Raw genomic sequence first — 21175 nt, 5'->3', positions numbered from 1 at the left:
CAAGTAATTTCTTAAAAGTTCGCAAAACCACAGCTTGCAAAGTGTTATCTGCGAGACCAGTGCTGCAGGCTGCATTGCTAACACAAGACAGCTGATGACCATGAGGCAGTCTCGTTATATGATTTTTTATCCTTTTAACCATTTTTATGATAGTTTTTTACCTTTTTGTTGTGATCGTATTGGAGAACTTTGAAGAAGATCCCAGAACTCGATTCAAAATGTTGGTTTTAGAAAGGCACCTTTTAAACCACATGTAAGTAAAAATCTGTATTTTTATTTAATAATGTGCAAACTGTGTTTATGCGAACATTTAAGAAATGTAATTATTGAAAGGTATGTGTGCAAAGTGAAATTATTTTTACAGACAGAATTGTAATAGCGATAAGATGAACAAAATTTTTTTAAATATTCATATTAGTTGAATATAATATATTAGTCAAGTTTGGAATACCTAAGAAGCTTGTTAATATGATAAAAGTATGCACCAGTGAAACAGAAAGTAAAATTCGTGTGGGTAGTAATGTGTCTGACAAATTTACAATTCATGATGGGTTAAAACAAGGAAATGCATTATCTCCATTGCTTTTTAATTTTGCCTTAGAATACGCTGTTAGGAAGCTAAAAGAAACTAACGAAGGACTAAAATTAAATGGTGTGACTCAGCTGTTAGCATATGCAAATGATGTAGACTTACTGGGGATGATGTAAATACAATTAAGAATAATGCTAAAATATTTTTCAAACCTGCTAAAGAGATAGGTTTGGAAGTTAGCAAAGATAAAACTAAATATATGATTACAGGCCGAAACCAAGTGTTAGGTAATAATCAAAATCTAATTATTGATAACTCATTTGAACCAGTTTCCAAATTCAAGTACTTAGGAGTAATATTAACAAATGAAAATGATATTAAAGGGGAAATAAAAAGTAGGCTTAATTCAAGAAATGCATGTTACTTTTGTCTTCATAAACTTTTGCCTTCTCGTTTAATATCTAAGAAACTAAAAGTTAAAATATACAAAACAATAATTTTGCCTGTAGTATTATATGGATGTGAAACTTGGTCCCTTACATTAAAAGAGAAACATAAAGTAAGAGTATTTGAAAATAAGATCCTTAGGAAAATATTTGGACCTAACAGGGATGAGGAGACAGGTGAGTGGAAAAGGTTACACAAGTTAGACGTACAAAGTTTGTATTCATGTCCAGATATTATTGGAATGATTAAATCAAGAAGACTTAGGTGGGCAGGCCATGTGGCACGAATGGGAGAGGAAAGATGAGTTTACAGGATTCTTGTTGGGAAACCTGATGGTAAGAGACCTGTAGGAAGCCAAGACAAAGATGGAGGGACAAGGTTGAGATGGACCTAAAGGAAATCGGTATGGATGGAAGAGTGTATATAGATCTTGCTCACGATAGGGACAGATGGAAGGCCTGTTGCTGCAGCCATGAACCTTCGGGTTTAAGAAGGCTAGAGAGTCAGTCAGTCAGTATTAGTTGTCTCACAAGTTTTAAATATTCACCATATCTGTACATGTGTGTTTGTAATGTTGGGTACCTTGTTTTCTTCAGGTATCCATGGAAACTTGAGCCTGGTTACTGCAGGTGGAGTTGAGTTTGCTGAAGTCACCGTGGTGCCAGTGGCAACTGCAGGGCCTTGTAACTCTCCATGTAGAACAATATTTCCATTTCTACTTCTTCTATTCTTTATGACATTCATTGTTGCAATTACACAAATGCCACTTCTAATGATTGTGTTAAGGTGAGTGTTCAATTCTCAATTAAAATAAGCAAATAGGAATTAAAATAACCAATTTGATCTCACTAAAGTTTTAATTTTGATACTCCTGTCCTGATAAAATGACACACTGCTTCGAATTTAAAATGTGTGTCACCTTTCTTGAACAGGAGTGTATATATATAATTTGAAAATATTCTGTAGAGTGTTGATTCAAGATAATAGGCATAAGAACCGTTAAAGTCCGCACATCAATAAAGGCAATTAGCAGTTTGGTGATACAGTAATAATCTCCTTTTAATTACTATACAGGATGTTTTGTATTGTTCTGGTTCATATTATTAGACATGAACTGCTGGATGCAACTTGATGAAACAAGTGCAAGACTAAAGAACAACTTGCACAGTGTTCAAAGAACTACACCTTCACTAATTTAACCTCTTTTTAAATGTATAAGTATTTTTTCTGACTATCATAATTGTCAAGTATGAACAATGGGTCGAAATTTCTCTGAGAGCTGTGGCAGCGATTAGGTGCCAAAACTGGAGGGACAAGGGAAATTTACCTTTTCTTTACTCCTAATCAACACCACTGCTTGGGAGTGTATGATGAACACATTACCTCCAATTCATAAATAGCTGAATTCTGGAACAGATTCCAAACTGTTGTTAGTTTTACATCTACTCTCATTAAGTAGTAGTAGTTTATTTTACAAAATTTCCAATCCCATTAGCCTATTTCCATTAATGGGGTTGCAAATCAGGCACCTGAATAACAATTCTCTTCTTTTCAACAATTTTGTTTCATTGTTGAATTGCCATGCTTCATGGGCGTTTTGGTTCTCCATGTTTTTGTATTATGTGAAAAAGTTTACATGAAAATTACACTGCCTTCTAAAATGAAGTTAATTTTGATGTTAATGCACATATTTAAGATATTATCTTGAACTTCTGTAGCAGCAATTGTAGCACAATTAATTGTATAACTAAGGCTTTTCCCCCTGTCTCTTTATGATAGGTCTGTTGGAGAGGAAGAAAGATCATTTGCACTTGGAATGCAATTTGTTATCTTCCGCCTTTTTGGCTACATCCCAGCTCCTATATTGTTTGGGAATCTTATTGATTCTACATGTCTTCTGTGGAAGAGTACCTGTGGGGAGAAAGGAGGTCGTTGCCTACTCTATGATATAGAGCAGTTTCGCTTCAGGTGAGTTACAATCTATTTTCAGAGATAGTAATATGCTAGGGAACTCTCATTGCAAATAAGTCAAAGACTGCAAATAAATTGTACAAATGTCATATCAGATATAAATTTCACACATTCAGGCCTTCTCTGCCAAATAAGTTCAGGGAAAGTCTGTTTGTGAAAGCTGAATGTGTCATATGTACAGCCACATATTTATGGTGAATAAAGGATCAAGATTTTGGTACAAAAGCTGGGCACATTTCGGGATTAAAAGTGGCACATGAAATGGTATTTGTGTTAAAATGGTGAATAATATTTGGTCTAGGAATTAATTTGTGCGGTTGTTACGCACACATTGAAGCTGTAGTTCAAACACAAAATACATAAATACCTTAAGAAAAATATTGTCCATCGTGAGCCACCACTTTCGCCCATCTGTCAGGCAAGTTACGGATTCCGTGGCGAAAGAAGTCCTCATCCTTTGAAGCGATCCAGTCAGAGACCCATTTTTCGATAATTTCTGAAGAAGTGAACCGCTGTCCAATCAAATCGTTATTCATGCAATCGAACAAGTAGTAGTCCGAAGGAGCAACATCTGGTGAATACGGCGGGTGGGGTAAAACTTCCCATCCGACATTTTCTAAATAGGTTTTGACCGGTTTTGCGACATGTGGGTGAGCGTTATCATGTTGAAAAATAAGTTTATCATGTCTGTTCTCCCATTCTGGTCGTTTCCTGGCCAGAGCTTGCTTCAAACGCATTAATTGTCGTCGATAACGTTCTCCATTAATAGTTTCACTCGGTTGCAGCAGCTCATAATACACCACACCTTTCATATCCCACCATATGCATAGCATAACCTTTGCACAGTGAATATCTCGTTTCGGTTGTGATGGACTTGGTTCACCTGGCTTCACCCAGGCCTTTTTTCGTTTCGGGTTCTCATAATGGATCCACTTCTCATCGTCAGTAACAATGCGATGCAAAAACCCCTTTCTTTTCTGTCTTTGAAGCAGCAATTTGCAAATGGTTTTTCGTCTTTCAACGTCTCTGTCTTTCAATTCATGTGGAACCCAATGTGACATCTTTTGAATCATTCCCATGGCTTTGAGGTGTTTGGAAACTGTTGTTTGATCAACGCCTAATGCTTCTGCAAGTTCTTCCTGCGTTTGACACGAATCCTGATCGAGCAATGCTCTCAATTCTTTGTCTTCAAATTTGTTTGGCTGTCCGGGTCGCTCTTGGTCTTCCAGGCCGAAATCACCACTTCTAAACCATGCAAACCACTTCTGACACATTCGCTCAGCTAGCGCATGGTCACCATACACTTCTACCAAAATACGATGACTTTTGGTAGCACTTTTCTGCATGTTAAAGTAATGAAGCAGAACACCCCGCAAAAACACTTTATCTGGCACGAACTGCGCCATGTTCAGTTGACTACAAAATGCTGTTGTTGATGCGTCAATCAACTGCCCTATACTACGATCGATGTGCGCTGACAGGAGTTTTCAACGCATGTGTGGATACATGGAACTGTGGGACGATACGCTTGTTACGCCATCTCTTGTCCAGGCACACAAATTAATTCGTAGACCAAATATACTAAATTTGATTTTAAAAACTACACTTGTTAGACAAACATTTCCATTTTAATAGTAAATTTTTGTAGTTATTAAAGTATTAAGTTTATCCTGTGCGCAAGAGTTTGTTTTTGCTTCTCAAAAAGCAGAATTAATCAATTTTCTATGAATTACTGTACATAACTTTCAGGGTAATTCAGACTTCAGAAAGTGCCGCATCTGTAAATAAACTCTAAACTTCATGCTTAAGAGTTTATTTCACATCATTTCATGACAATACATGGTAGGAATATTCATCGTACACCTTTCAAAAACATGAAAAATAAACATTAGTGTTTTATTTCAGGTTTCAGTCAAAAACTAAATATGCATGCCTCTAGTCACATGACTTTGGTGAAGCCCCAGGAAATAATGCACAAGCCACTCCTGGTTGTAGAAGTGTTTGAAATTGGTGGTTGTAAATTGCGAAGTGCAAGTGTAATTTTTAGTTAAGCACAAAACTGAATCTATCAGGTTGCTATTTAGTTAGTTATGTAATTATTATCCTTATAAGCATGATGGGAAATTGAATGTTGCCTTAATTCATTTAAATGAATATGCACCATTTTATATTTTCAGATTAAACACTGGGTCTATTAATATGCACATGAAACGTGTGAAAATACCCACATATAGAGTTTATAAACAGTTGTGTGGATACCTTTGCACATTTCGTGTGTATACGTTTATAGTAGAATCTTGATTTACGTTCCTCAATTTGACATTTTCATGCATAATACATTCAATCTTCATTGTCTCAAGCGAGCAAGATGCTCTAAAATTTTCCCACATTTTAATTTTGCTTACCTTGGTCCTCTGGAAAAAAGTAAAATCAAGGTTCCACTGTATTTAGCGAATCAACCATGTTCAGGGTCATGTAGAGCAGATTTTTTAATAAGTTCAAGACATATTTTCTGTCACTGTGTATGAATGTTGTTACCCTGAACCACACCGTGAACTATTACTTCATTTATTCACTGGTATTTATTGTCACATTAATGTTAGTGAGGCTTATGGAGTAATTTCGCACTTGCCTTTGGTAAATTTTAGATATGTGGGAATATGTGCCAGCATCAAAATAATGGCGCTGGCTCTGTTTGTGATTGACTGGTGGCTTGTGAGGCGACGACGGCAGATGGAAGAACAAGGGACACTAACTGTTGGAGAAATTGTTGGATCAATCATCAGCCTTGATAAATGTAAGTAGCTTTCCTTATTACATTGCCATTATTAAATGCTAGCAAATTAAGATTGATTCCACACTGTAATTACATGTTATGCAACTACTCTTCCCAACTTTAAAGAATAAAATTCTGGGAGATATCTTTACAGCTTTCAAACCCTTTACATTAAACCACAATCGGTCGTGGGCGAGTGCCACACTTACTTTCAATTTTAATTAAGTACAATTTTTTTAACAGTTTTTAAAATATTGGCTTGTGGTGCTCTCTAGCTGACTTTTTAGAGTATCACTTGTAAGTGAACTGATCTTTCTAATGAGATGACGTAAATGACAGTCTGAGAGAGACCATTGTTGAGGAAGGAGTGTTGGGGTAATCAGAGAGCTCACCCGCGACCGATTAAGTTACTTTTTATAATTTTTAAAATTTTGATTGGTGCATTACTTAGTAAATCCAGGCTGTTTCTAATGAGTTTTCGTGCCTATATGTTTTAAACAAGATGAAAAGTGTAAGTGATTTTACATTGTATCAGATTTGTGGAGCACAGATAAACCTTCCCCATAGTCCTTCAGAGCAGCACGATTTTTGTTAGTGCTGAGAACAGTTTGCTTCAGATGCATTATTCTGTTCGAAAGAAAAATGTAATAAAGAAGAAGGCAAATATTAAACAGATCACCAGGGGTCCCAGGTTCTCGATGGATCTCATTTTAAACTGTAGGTCCAGTCCCGATTTGCCTTCTTGTGCATAAAGTGGACTTAAAACAACAAATCAATCAATTAAACAGATCACCAGAAGTACAAAAATTAAATTGTAAACTAATTTAAATGTGATGAAATATGTATGAAAAGCAAAGGTGAGCACCATGCTCAAGGGTTAAAATGTTCTGAAGAGTAATGTCCTGAATATCAGCCGTTATCTGTTTGTGGGTGTGCTACTGTGAATACAAATTTGAATCAACTTGATCAAAACAACGTAGCAACTATAACACAGGCCTGCATGGGTTTGGATGACGCACAGATGACTGTTGTCCCTGAATAATTTCAGTATGCTGATTCCAAAAATGAAATCCATGTTTACCCATCACGTCTAGTTTTGTCAGAAAATTGAAATATATTAAGTGCCTTTATTTCACAATAAAATGTGTAGTTCCATGATTTCCTCAATAGATGGCTCTGTTTAAGTGATAAAATATTGGTTTTCTAGAATGCAAATCCTCCAATTTTGAACTATAAATGCACATAGAGTAGCAAGCATTTGATCCACTTTCTATTTTCACAAGAGACATTGACATGAAAATTGTAAACTTTGATTACATAAGTTCCATTTTCGAAATCCCTCATGAAAATATCCTGCACAAAATGTCCAAAACTCAATGTCATAATGTGGTGGGTTGATTGAATTTTATGACGTGGTTGAAAAATCCTGACGTGATGGTAAGAAATTTATGTCATATCAGTGATCAGCATTCAAAATACTTCCAGAATCACCTATTGGTTTGTAAACAACCAAAATTTTGCTTGCTTAAATTTATTTTGATGGGTTCTGTAATAGGGGTAATGGAATGGCAAATATGATAATTTTGATTCTGAAATTGTGAAAAATCCTGACGTGATGGGAAAAAATGGATGTCATTTCCGTGATCAGCATTCAAAATACTTCCAGAATCACCTATTGATTTGAAATTGATTTTTTTTCTTCAAAAATGCAGGCTGGTGTAATTTGTAAGTAAAACAAAACAAAATCAATATACAGATACACAGACTCTTGTGAAGCCGTAATATTATAACAAAATTCTTCAAAACGAAATACCATAATTTTTTTTTAAAAACATAGTAATACTAAATCTTGTCATTCCGGGAGATAAAGTTTGTCCAGGAGACCGAGAAAGAGTTAGATTCTGGGTGTGTTAGCAAACCTATACACAACACATGGTGGTAACGTCGTTACCTTCTGATTTTCTTGTAATTGCCCAGAGAAGACATATATTACACACTTATGTTACCAGTATATACCATAAATAAAACACATTTTGTAGTAATAAACGCTTGATTGTAATTTATTTGAAAAAAATTTCCAACATAAAGTAACTAAAAGTAACTTGCAACCATAACAGAGTTACTTTTTAAATGAATAACTGTAGCTCAGTTACTTTTAAAGAGTAACTTATGAACACTTGTTCAGAAAAACAATACAGAGATTAGTGCCTTTTTCTTTTTGTATTGTAGTATTCGAAGAACCTCCCAGACAACCTGTCCAAGGTGGCCAAGTGTATGTTCCAGAGCCATCCGAACAACCAGAGAAAGCAGAGGCATGCACCACCAGTGACACTGAAACAGAGCCCTGCCTCTAACTCTCGTTTTATGCCAAAATCCAGTTGCTTCCAGAGAACGTGCAAGCCTCCATCTTGTCTCGTCAAGTATTGTTGTCATCTTACTCTCGCTGGAGTGATTGAAGCATGAGCCAATTTGCAGAGGTGAGGTCCCATCTTGTGAAGTGACAACTGAAGTCATTGGAAATGATTGAATCAAGATACAACAATTGCAGGAATATTTATATATATACGGTCTCCATAAGTGCAAAAGAAGAAATAAAGAAGACTTGTTGATTGTTTAAGTATATACGTATGTGTGCGAGTAAGAATGGGACACTAAAATAAAGTGCATATATATATGTAAATATATGTATATGAGAAATGATAATTTTTTCTTGTTATTGTTGCTACAGGGAATGTGTGGTGCTGGAACTGTAAAAAAGAGAATATTTATTTATTACTGTGTGAAAGAAGGATGTGATTAAACCTAGTGCACTGTTCAATTGGGACCATCAGTTACATAATCAATTCACATATATACAATCACTCCAATACATATACACAAAACGTTAACTCGTATACCTAATATTGTAATATCATTTATTTTTAACCCAAATATAACTAAAGAAAGCTATTTTTGTTCCTGACGAGTATATGGAGCTCAGTGATCTCGTATTGATGAATTTGACTCGTAAACGGCATTCCCTATGTTGTAATATTTTGGAATGCAATTTTTTTTAACTACCATGGGCAATTTGCACATAATTAATAACCTTGCAAGATAAACTTGTTCCCCTTTTCAAAATTATTTTGTGTTGTACATAATATCCTAACACAGACAGTTTCTGCATCCATATTCTATGTTTAGAAAATGGATATATTTGTTATCCATGCATTGAATAAAAAGCTCGAAGTCTAGATTCGTGTGGGGGAAAAGTATATGGTGCTCTTTCAGATGTGTAAGTTACATATATTTTTAATATATTCTCTGTACTTCACTGGAAGACAAAATGCTCTGATTTAAGAATTTTTTGTGTAAATATTAAACACAAAATACCTATACTGGAAACACATACATGCATACACTCACTTACAAGTATTTATATATATATATTATACACAGACATATATAAATGGTTAAATGTATGCTGATAGATTTATTTGTGTACATTTATGACAGTGTATATTGTTAGTACTGCCGCAGATGGAAAAATGCATATTGCGTGTTATAGAGAGAGAGAGAGGAAGAGTCATCGACTTGTTGCATTATGTGCAGAGCATATTTTGCAAGAAACATGAAGTTCATAAGAGGTTGACGTAAAGTGTACATGTTTGGGACCAACAGTATTATTTCCGTTACTGAACCAAGAAGTTAAAGAAAGTGGCATTCTTGACATAAAAAAAAATATGCGAGCCGAACTTAATATCTGCGGCAGTGTGAATATATCAGGGTTTTCTGTCCACCTGTATTATACTTTGAAAAAGTATTACATGTCTTTTTTTTGTGACTTCTTCCAAAAGTATTTATAGTGATTTTGGACATAATGTTATTGTTGATGAAATAGTTGAATGGTGGCACAATAACAGTAAGAAAAACTATGTAATTGAACCATATTGTAATCTCTTGTTGCATGTACTTAAGAAAGCTAAATAGCTCCATCACTCAGAAAATGAAGAATTAGTTGCAATGTGTTTAGAAAATAGAAAAGTAAGAAATCCTTAGCTGAGAGTTATTATTATTTTGGTGTACTGTTGATCTCAAGAGTATACTGTGGTAAATTATGCACTAAAATTAATTTCATGCACAAGATACTTGATGCATTTTTATTACTGTTGTTGCTATACAAAAGGTTGTTTGTATAGTTATTAATGTATTACAGTTCCTCTTCATTTTTCTGTACTTCTATTTGATCTGAGAATTTTTTTCTTAGAAAAAAATACTACTAAAATCAAGTGTTTTATATACATATATTTTTTGTGGTTAAGCCAACAGCTAGAAATATATCATGGACTGTTTAATTTTTTCAACTTATTTTGTATTACTTATTTTTACATTTAAGAAACAAAATGGCTGCCAGAGCAAGATACATCACAGTATTGTTGGCAGAATAATATGGTGTAATAGATTTTTCATTGTTGATTTGTCCATGTGTTCAGAGGAAGCTAATACCAAATTAATAACAGAACAAACTGCATAAGCTTTTCTGTGATATTTTATAATCAATTATATTTCTTTATTTGCAAGGGATATATTGTATTTAATCATAATATTGTATTCTAAGTAATGAAGCAAAGAGAAACATATTCCCAAAGAATGCACCTTTAATTAGCTAATGAAAATAAAATGTAGTTGTACTTATTTAAAAACAAAAGAAACTATTGCATGATTAAATCGAGGCTAACACAGAACATGTTTCTGTGCTAGAATACATCGAATGAACTTATAATCTTTGATTGAAAATAGGATAAATTACGACTTAAATTCTATATAGTAATTAATTTTAACATCTATGACTATACTGTACAAATAAAATCTTAAAGAGTAGAGAGAGGTAGTAAATCTAATATTTCATTAAGAGGATTTATTGTGTGTAAGAGACACACACTAATGCTGAAGTTTGTGGTGCTCATCAAATAATTGCTATCATTCTAATTTTCCTTCTCATATTATGTGAAGAGTGAAGACCATAAAATGTTATTCACATCATTGATATCAATTATAAATAATGCACAAATTTTGGCGATCTGCAATCATATGACACAAATAGTAAAAAAAAAAAAAAGAATTGATATTCTCTCAGAAAAGCTATACATAAAAACATAACTATGATTTAATTTGAAAAACGCTGATGAGGTAAAATTGTTAGTTTGTGCACACATGTCAACCTGTAATGGAAAAGTAATTAAAATATAAAATTAAAATTGTGGTTGTTCTTTATACCCTTACTCATGTGTTAATTTTACAATAGTAACAATGTAGGCAAGATGTCAGAAGTTTAACATCCAAATTGCCTCATGTATATTACAGAGTGGCAAATACTTCTTTTGGATACAATTATGAATGGATGATATTTATCTTGTTTTTCACACTTACTGTGCTGATGACCTCCATGGTGGAGTGGTTAGCACAGTGCATTACGATGCCATGGGTACTGTGTTTGTATCCCAGTCTGGGCATTTTTGTGAGTGTCCCTTCATCATATGATCATTCAATCTCATCTTTACAATTAACCAAAAATTGCTAATCATGGCTAATCTTTATCTTTCTTCCTACCAGTTGCTGATGCCTCGACTGGGCAGGTAGGGACATTGTAAACCCACGGATCCTGTTCTTTACCACATCCAGTGAATTGAGAAAATGTAATTGCAACAAAAGAACGGGTGGTGTAATCACTGGGAAAGGGATTAAGTGAAAAATGATCTAAGTGCAAAAGTGCACAATTGCGAAACATAACACTGGATTAAACATGAAAGGAACAAGTGCAAGCGGAATAAGCACAAAGGAACATGCATGAAGGAATTAAACGCAAAATTGATTAAGCACGAAGGAATAAACGTGAAAGAAATTACAGATTAATTCTGAAACCAAAATTAAACACAGGAATAAGCACGAAAGGAATAACAACCAAACGAAAATTTAAAACCAGAATAAGCATGGAAGAAGAACTGCAAAATCAAAATTTAGCACTAATAAGCATGAAAGGATCAACCGTGAAATTGATGGATTAAGTGTGAAACCAAACATGAACACTGGAATTTCTACCTGCATAATTTATTGTTGCTCCAAGCTATTTTCGTGAATAGCTGAAGCAGTTTTGAGTTTTATTAACATGATATTAATGATATAGTTTGTAACAACTGCCATGTTAGCCAAATTGCACTCATATATTGGAATATATCTTATCCGTATACTTTCAAGTTAATAACTTGCATTAAATTATTTATACTTAAATATATGCATGAATTATGAAAACAATTATGTTTTATCTTATGTTATATTATTTGCATATTTTTGAAACATTAATTCAGAATTTATAGGCTAATAATTATCCTAAATAGTAGAGATAGGCCGATATGAAATTTTGGCCGATACTAATATAAAATTTACCAATACTGATAACCGATATAAAATTAGAAATGGTCCTTGAAGAACCTGAATGGATCATTGACCTCCTTAATAAATGTGTGTTTCATGGTGACTGCAGTGCAAAAGAAGTGGCATATTTAGACATTTACTTTTCTTGAAAGTAGTGCATGGAGATCATCCATAAAAAGTACAACAAAATGTCAGAATTTTGCACTAAATTATCAGATATTTATTGATATATCGGATCGGTAAAATAATCGGTAATTTTACCGATAAACCGATATGCCTATATCGACAGATACCGATAAACTACTGATTAATCGGTTCCATACCTACTAAATAGTATATGCAACGTTTTCATTCTTTGTCAAATCCAAGATGGTTAGGACTCGTATTTCTATCTTTCACGGAAATGTTGTTGTTTAAGCACATGTTAAATACATTTCTAACTAATATCGATTTTTGTTCAACAATAGACAAGATAGAAGTAATTTAGTCTTTGTTATAAATCCGTAAACTAAATCTTTATTTAATCTTTATGTGCAAGGGCAAATGTGAATTATTTTTATTAAATCAATTTCGTTATTTGTTTTCCTAGTTTAATATTGTAACATGAAAGCAATGCAATTCTCTCTCGCTTTCAATAAAATAGCGTTATCCTCTTTGCTGTTTATTTTAGGACTGGAGAATGACGCTATGTGTATATGAAGACATCAAAAGTTCCACTTTGGCATTCTTAATTGTTACTAACCATAATCAAAGTTTACTATTGCTAATTAGAATTAATCTGACATATACATTATCAGCTTTTCTTGTGTTATTTTTATGGTACGAGTTTGTAGCATTGTCAGAAAGAACAATCTGTTATGCTGCACCTCGCGCTTGGGGTAAGCAGTTGAGGTCTTGCTGTTGACGGTGAAGGGTAGGGCACAAATTCTGTCGTGATAAATAAGTTGCTTATCACTGCTTACGAGCGAGCAGGACTCAACAAATTATACTTTATCTTGTGTGAATAAGTATGTACGCGCGCGCGATTCTTGATTAGTTATTTTGGACATTTTAATTTTATTTGCGGTAATGTGTTGCAATTCAGTGGTTACCTTCCTGGTCGATTGGGGATCGTCTTAATCCCGATCCCTAGGTAAGAACTCGTGGTTCCAACTGACTAGCTGGAGCAAGGAGCAGTGTGTTGCCAATTCGTGACTCCATACCATGGAGTTACGATTGTGGTGGCATGTTGCATTGTTTTTGTGGCGTGAAGAAAGAAGACCCCCTTTCCCAGTGAAGTGTTACCCAAGGTTCCTTTGTGTTTTGTCCTTCCAATTCATTGCCATTTCCAGAAGATGGATCGTGGGATACTGAGGAATCAAGTTCACACCAAGCCATTCAAGACATCAGCGGCGTGATGCAGCCAGCCATTGAGCGATGTGACAGGATACCAATGTGTAGAATGTCAGCTTCTTTATCACCCAGAGTGCTGTCCAATGACAGGAGTTTCGATGTCAGAAATGCTTCGAAGTGCGACTTCAGCCAACTTCGACGGCTACTGTTTCGTCTCCAACGACAGTGATGCCTGAGTGGGTCAATGTTTTGGTGGCCTCCCTTGCAGAAAAGGAAAGTGAGAGACAGGAACAGCTGATCGCAACGTTCATGGAGAAGGATCGCGAATGCGAAGAGAGACATGAACAGCTGATCACAGCGTTTACAGAGAAAGACAGAGAAAGTGAGGAAAGATTGAAAGTTGAAAAAGAGGAAGAGAAAAAGACATGAACAGCTGATTGCGGCTTTCTGGGAAAAGGACCAAGAACGAGAGGAGCTGCCATAAACAGCTTATGAGTCAGTTATCCGAAGAGGCGCAGCAACTTATTTCCATTCCTGCCCGGATTCAGTTAACTGAAGAGAGAATGACTCAAGTGGAGTCGTCACAACAAGAAATCTTTTGTAAACAGACTGTTTTAGAGACAGAAGTAGTTGCTGTACAGGAAGAAGTCATGGGACTCAGTGGTCGATTGACAAGTGAAATCTCAGGACTCCAAACACATGTGCAGAGTATGGTGACCGAAACACGCTCGACTTTAATGGACTCAATCATAGACCTTAGGGAACTAGTGACAAACTTATCGCTATGTGCAGACATGGCATTTCATGAAGGTACAAGTTTAGCTTCACCAGAATTTCCAGTGACAAACTAGTGTGATTTAAACCTTAAGTCAGTTCTTGGTGCCCAAAGAGCTGATAAGACTTCGTAATATGGGTAACGATAGACAGATAACTTCTCATGAACAGGTACTCTTATCTCTTTCAACTGAACAAGCAAGAAACGAATAGCGGTGTGGAATGAGATACGAAGATCCTACTGACAAAGACAGTGTTCTATGTCAGGACAGTGTTTTTCGAGTTCCCTGTATGACAGACATCAATCAACTGCCGAAGCCCATTCTGCTGAGACGAGAAATACCTCCATGAGTTGAACTTAAGTTTTGATTGATTGAGCCAGATGAGTGTCGGTTGAACTTGTTATTGGGAATTTTTATTGGCACGGCAGAGTACTGGCTCTCTGCTAATCACGCCCAGTTTCTCGACTATGAGAATTTTTGCGATCAGTTTAAGACACAATTTGCTCAAAGATATTAAGCTATATCTAGCTTGCGACCCAACCATTTCTTTGGAAAATGGATAGGACTTTCATCTAATCACTACAGAGCTACACATGAATCAGAATTCCTAAGATAAAGAAGAAATCGAAACTTTACAGCATTGGATATTATTATTTTCAAAGGTTTTCTTGCATGGACATGTAAAGAAGAGAAGACCTAAGGGAAGAAATAGCTCTAAACATGGTCACACTGAATCCCAATTCTCCACTTGGTGCAAGGCAGAAATGCAGGTCTGACAACCAATTCTCAACATCCAGTAAAAGTAGTTTGCACACCTTTCCAGAGACCTCCTCCCCTACATCATCTCTAGCTCAAACAAAATGTCAAAATATCCAACAAACAAGAGATACTTCCCTTCCCCCATTGATGCAGAGTGTTAGTGCAAGGTATGCTACATCAACAGATCCACCAATGAAAGAATCCAGCAGCACCTAACGGACGAAAAAAAAAATACCCAACCCACCACTGGACAAACTAGACATGTCAAATACAATAGCCACAAAATCCAAAAATGTACATGTGAAACACACAGTGCACACTCGCATACACCAGGGCCGCTGTTAGGGGAGTGCGACGCATTCAACCGCACAGAGGCTCGCGCTTCAAAATCAGTCACTTGCTCATATTTTGTGCAAACACGATTGCACTAGAATAGAAGGAAAAAAAAACATAATTATTGTGAAAAGAAAAATTGCGTCATAACAAAGTTGTATTTCTGGTAAGCCAACTATTTTCCCTCTTGTCAAGCCACCAGTGAAAATTCGCCAAGGATCAAGGACCTATTTGTGACTCCAACTTTCCCCGATTTCCTGCCTAATGTTCGACTGAGGACAGGCATCATAAAATGGTTATTTGTCTGGAAACTGAGGTCCAACAAATTTGAGGGTGTGCCGCTCTGTGAAAAGACGAAAACAAGAATCTGTGACGTAAAATAAGAAAAGTACGCATAAATATAGTTTGAGAACAGTCCCATTGCTGGCACAATCAATAATTTGCCTGTCACTTTTATGCACTGAAATGTGACTGCAGTATTTAAGGAAACTTCAGTTTACAAGAATTCATTTTAGCTTTCTGCATGTATAATAATTTCCCGATTTTTTAGCCAAGCAATTTGCAACACAGTATTGACGTCAATCTTTTGTCCGTTATTTGGTGATATTCCAAGCACTTCAGATTGTTAATAGCACTTGTAAAAAAATGAACGGCAAATTTTTGCCACGTTAAATTTGTCTTCTCAATAATTTTTCGAAACGCCTTGTCAGAAGGAAACATGGAAAACAATATCAGTTTTTAATATTGCATTTTACTGTACTTGACGACAGTGTTTATGTCTCAAACTTAGATATGAAAGGAGAATCCTACAAAAATAAATCATAAGGAACACACGAATTCAACAACAAAAAAATTACACAAGATTATTTCACTTTCTAATTAGGGGTGTACTGTACTGTGTCTTCTTCCACGGCTTTCCCTCCCTATGACGTCAAACTTTACAACTTCATCCATTTTCAAAAAGGGGTTTCAGAAACAGGCATCTCAAGCAGTGGCGTGCCCAGGATTTTCGAGGGGGGAGGGGTTATGTACACATATTTTGGTAGTCGGCCCTCATTTTGCCATCTTTTCCTATCTTAGACGTTCTCTTTTTTAGGAATATTGTGCTAAAGGGAGGGGTAATGACCCCCACCAACCCCCCTTGGGCATGCCATTGCTCAAGGCAAGCGGTGTGCAGGTCAAAGGACCTTGGATCGGCATATTGCCCCTACAGATGAAATAGAAGTAAAAGATCTGGAGATATATGAAGTTTATTTTTATTGCCTCTCAAACCCTCCCAGGAAAGGAACGTTTCCAGATTTTGCCAGATATTACAACCATGCCGAAGTTTCAACAAATTTCAAGTCATTCTTGTTTGACACAGTAGTGTGTGCGGGTGCGTAGAATCACGATTATATGAATGTCTAGGGAACGGGATAAATTTCGTAAATTTGAATCTGGATTCCAAAAGACTAAAAAAGAAAAAGGAAAAAAAAAGGATGTGTTTTTAAAAAGTGAGAAGGGTGCCTTCGAGAAAATCTTGCTGCCTATAAATACAGTTTCCATTTCAAATTTTGCCACGATAGATGGAAATAATGTAGATACACTTGACGTCAAGTGTTTTAGTGTTCGCGATATAGTTAAGTCGTATGTACTAGTGGCGGCGGTGACCTTAAATGTAGCTCATCTGTGAACCAGGTGCCAAATGTAGGAACTAATTGCGAAGAGGAGTATGTTTCATGTTCATCTTCTGAGTCTGGTGACAGATTGCCTCTGCTTTTAGATCCTGGTGAGTGGACGTCAGTTTTAAACAGTTCCGAATTTGATTCAATCATTCAAAAGGGCCCTATTCGCATCATAAATCATGATTACCCAATTAATGGTGATAATCAATACTTTTCACCTGGACATTATAAGCGTGTTATGCAAAATGGGTAAATGGTCGACAGAAGGTGGTTGGTGTACTCGAAGAGGAAAGATAAGATTTTCTGTAATTTGTTGTAAGCTGTTTGGGTGGGGGCATGTTGGCAAATAAAGGCATTTAAGCTATCGACTACAAAACCATGAAATAGAAAGTCAAATTCAATTCCTTAAAAAAATGGACCGAATGTGAATTTAGACTGCAGAAAAACATAACTATTGATGAGCAACAGGGACTGTTGATTTCACAGGAAAAGCAGCACTAACGTGAGGTCTTCAGACAAATACTGTATGTCCTTAAGTATTTGGCAGAGCATAATCTTGCATTACAGGGCCTGGGCATAAAATATTTTGTGGGAAGTATAATTTTATTTTTTTTCAATTTTTGTTCCTTGGTCTGAAGTACAGGTGTCCTACAAAATCATAATGTAAACACTATTACATGTTCATTTCCTTTCAATTCTGATGTACATGATAGCAGGTGAGGCAAATGGGACAGTTGTTCAGATTCCACTTTAAACTGTAGGTCCATCCCAATTAGCCTATCTGGGCATAAAGTGAACTTAAAACAACAAATCGATCACTCAATCACTCTCATGAACCCTTAGTACATATTTAATTGCAAAACCGGGAATGTTGAATATCATATTGTTACTTTAACTAAAAAAGTAGCAATATTTAATCATATCCAATAACATAATTGTTTTCTTTACTATTCATTAAATTTTGACACTGTAGTGAATTTGCATTGTTTCCATAAAATAATATTTTCATATATTTCATTCTATAAGTAAACAAACAATATATGTTAATAAGTATTTTTTATACAAATATTTGGAACACTATATTTATATAGTAGCTACTTTGTTCATGATTTCAGTAATTTTGGATTTGTTTAAGTATGTCAAAATAAGATACGAATGAAGGCTATAGCAGATTAGTTACTTAATTGGAAGCACCAGAATCTTATAAACTCTTAAAAAAACTGACACAAACAATTATTTTTATCTAGCATGGTGTCCCCTGGAGCGTGGGACCTCGGGTGAGTGCCCGAGTTGGTACCTCCTGGGTCCAGCACTTGCTATCATGATCCCCTTTCCGTATTTAGTGCATTTTCTGGCGAAGACATATCAACAACAAGGGTAAATTTACAATACATGGCTGCGAACACACAGGATAACATTTTTTTTTCCTAGGGCTTGTATCTCTAAAACAAGGTCTCAATCAGCAGTCATTAAGAAAAGCTGGTTGCCAAATTTTAAATTTCATTAGTGCTAAACGGCGATACTGCGAACACTCACTCATGCTTAACAATAGGTAATAATTACACAATTCTAATAACCAGGTTCGTGCTAGAAAAGAATTTTACGAGAAATGGATGTTATCGATATTTTAAGATTACATAACACAAAGACCTTGCGGATATAGTTCGCACAGGGACTTGCGTTCCCTAATGGCGGTCCTGGCATAGACAATACAATCAAAGAACCATAGGCCACCATGGTTAGTACAGAAGTTAACACGAGGAAGACATTAGCACAGACTACAAGCACCCCTAGCAACATTTGACAAAACACATGCACATGGTGAGCAATAGTGCAGCAAATATCAATGAGGATGATGGAAGGGGACTCCAAAAATTGTGGCATAATATTGAAAACTTTGAACAGAGTAAATATATTGACTTCCCAAGGTGGCTACTTTAGGACCATGATAAAATTCAAGTATAATTCCCGGTTTTCAAGGCAAATTTTTAAAAAATTCAAGGGCACAAGCAGTTGTTTTCTCTATTTGAACCTTGCATATCACCGCCTCTCAACACCCACACACATGCACCAGAGACAGAACCACGAACTTTTGTCTGGAAGGGGGGGGGGCAAGTAGCACGATAAACATACCAATAATAATAATAACAACATTATTATAACTTATTGTTATTAGTATTAGTAGTGGTAGTGTCAAAGACGTTATCATCCTTGTAAATGACACAAAAAGGGGTAGAAGTCGGTGTTAAAGCATTTGTGTTGGAACAAATGATTTTAAACATTTTTTTTAAATGAACGTTCAATTTCACATTAATTAATAATATAAAACAAGTACACAAACTGTATTTTTGAATGGCAGAAAATGCATGATAAATGCATTCGGAATATTATACGCTTTGTACATAAGTTATAACATGTATAACTGTATAACTTTGATGTACAACATATGTTTTACACATATTCAAAATGGACTGATGTAAAATAAGAAAATTCATGCCAACACTAAATTGTGTAAGTATTCGAAGTTTCTTTAATACATATATACAGCATATAAGTCTATCATTTATATTCATTATATAATCAATTCATCCACCTCATAACAAACCCAACAGCAAAAATTATATAAATTGTCTCTCAAATGTGCATGCTCCTTTTCCTCAAAACAATTGTTCATGCATTTAAGACAAAATCCATTACGAGAAGTCTTATTTCTCTCTCTGGTAATGTACAATGCATTACAGAAAACAAACATACTGCAAGTGAAGCAAACAAGAACATTTTAAATAAACTTTTTTTGCAAACTGAAAACAATATTGATTTAACAGGGCACAAATAATTTCACGAGGTGCCATGGCATTCTCTCTTTTACAACTTTTATGATTTAGATTGTCGGCGGCCAGGGCCGACTCCTGACGCTCCCTAGCTACGACTCCAAACTTGATGAGAACAAGAAAAGCTGGCATTGCGAGCGAAGTGAGCAAGAACATTTTATGAAACGTATTTTTATTTGCATAAACTTTGAAATCGAGGGGGATAATTGCCCCTCTGCAGGTACCCTTGGCCATCAATGTTTTCCCCCTTGCCCTCCTTAGAATTGATTTCCAGTCAAGGTTTAGGGGTGGGGGGCAATTCCCCGCTGTGGTTGTGCCACTAACATGCACACACAAATATACACTCTGTAAAAAAAAAAATTAGCATCACTGTATTCTTATTACGGATGTTGACAATTTTGATTTTCGCATGCATGCATCTTTCCTGCACAACTTGAAATCAATTGATTGAAGCATTGGTCTGGTCTCACTGCGTAGTGTGGTGTTATTCTTTTGTTAATTTAGTGTTTGGAGTGTCCGCTAGAGAGTGTAGCAATCAGTTACTGCTGCAAGGCTTTGTACAAGGTAACTTTATATACTATAAGGTAGCGCCATCCGAAAATTGCCGATCATGCACGAACGCGTGACGTCATGTGGGAGGATCGGTTATGCTCGGTGCCCCTTCGGTTATGTTCGTTCGGGGCTTGGCAGAAGCAAACGGCCGCTATCATTTCTATGCGAGTTTCAGAGAGGGAAAGTGTTTCATTACTTTGAGGGGTAAATATTAATTATCATACTTCGGGATGGTATTGAGGTATTCCTTTAATGATTAGTAACATAATTAAAACATGCTACTTTTAAAAGAGGGGAAAATTGCACGTGCAAAAGTATTGTAAAAATTAATTTTTCTGAAACATGATCGATATATTACAAAGAAGGTTGTCCGTGTTCTAATTAGAATTTCAGATTTCATCATTTCATAAATCGTATTATGATTTTAGTAAGAAACGTTGCATGCTAAAGAAGAATTGCATAGTGAAAGAGTTACAAAGAAAGAATTGATTGACATATTTGGTTTATGTTTGCTTTTCTGTCTCTTTTTTAAATATGAAAGGAAAATCCATAAGAGGATCTCTTTCTTTGTTTCCACAAGCCGGCCTCAGTGGCGTAGTGGTTAGCACATCGCACTTCAACCTTGGGTTCGAATCCTGGCTTGGGCATGGATGTTTGTGAGTGTTCATTCATCTCTTCATCACTCATCCCTATCTTCGCAAATTAGCCAAAAGTGGCACAAGAAGCAAATCAATCAATCAATATTTGTTTTCACATATACTATCACATTTACTAAATTCTCAATTTTCCCA

The 21175-nt window shown here is 35.6% G+C and overlaps 1 protein-coding gene across 3 annotated transcripts in view; it reads left to right on the top strand.

The window, feature by feature from the left end:
* Positions 1-10957, top strand: part of Oatp30B (Organic anion transporting polypeptide 30B) — a 260401-nt gene extending 249444 nt beyond the window's left edge. For all 3 annotated transcript variants that reach the window (XM_083126930.1, XM_083126928.1, XM_083126931.1), the window contains 4 exons: positions 1576-1765; positions 2759-2947; positions 5599-5747; positions 7956-10957. In XM_083126930.1, the coding sequence (XP_082983056.1) occupies positions 1576-1765; positions 2759-2947; positions 5599-5747; positions 7956-8080 (653 nt within the window). In that variant the 3' untranslated portion in view covers positions 8081-10957. The remainder of the gene's footprint in view (positions 1-1575; positions 1766-2758; positions 2948-5598; positions 5748-7955) is intronic.
* Positions 10958-21175: the final 10218 nt, after the last annotated feature.

This window comes from Lepisma saccharinum, chromosome 8, assembly GCF_977018435.1.
Source record: "Lepisma saccharinum chromosome 8, izLepSacc3.1, whole genome shotgun sequence".
NCBI classification, from domain to species: Eukaryota; Metazoa; Arthropoda; class Insecta; order Zygentoma; family Lepismatidae; genus Lepisma; species Lepisma saccharinum.
This window is presented reverse-complemented; position numbering and strand designations above follow the sequence as displayed.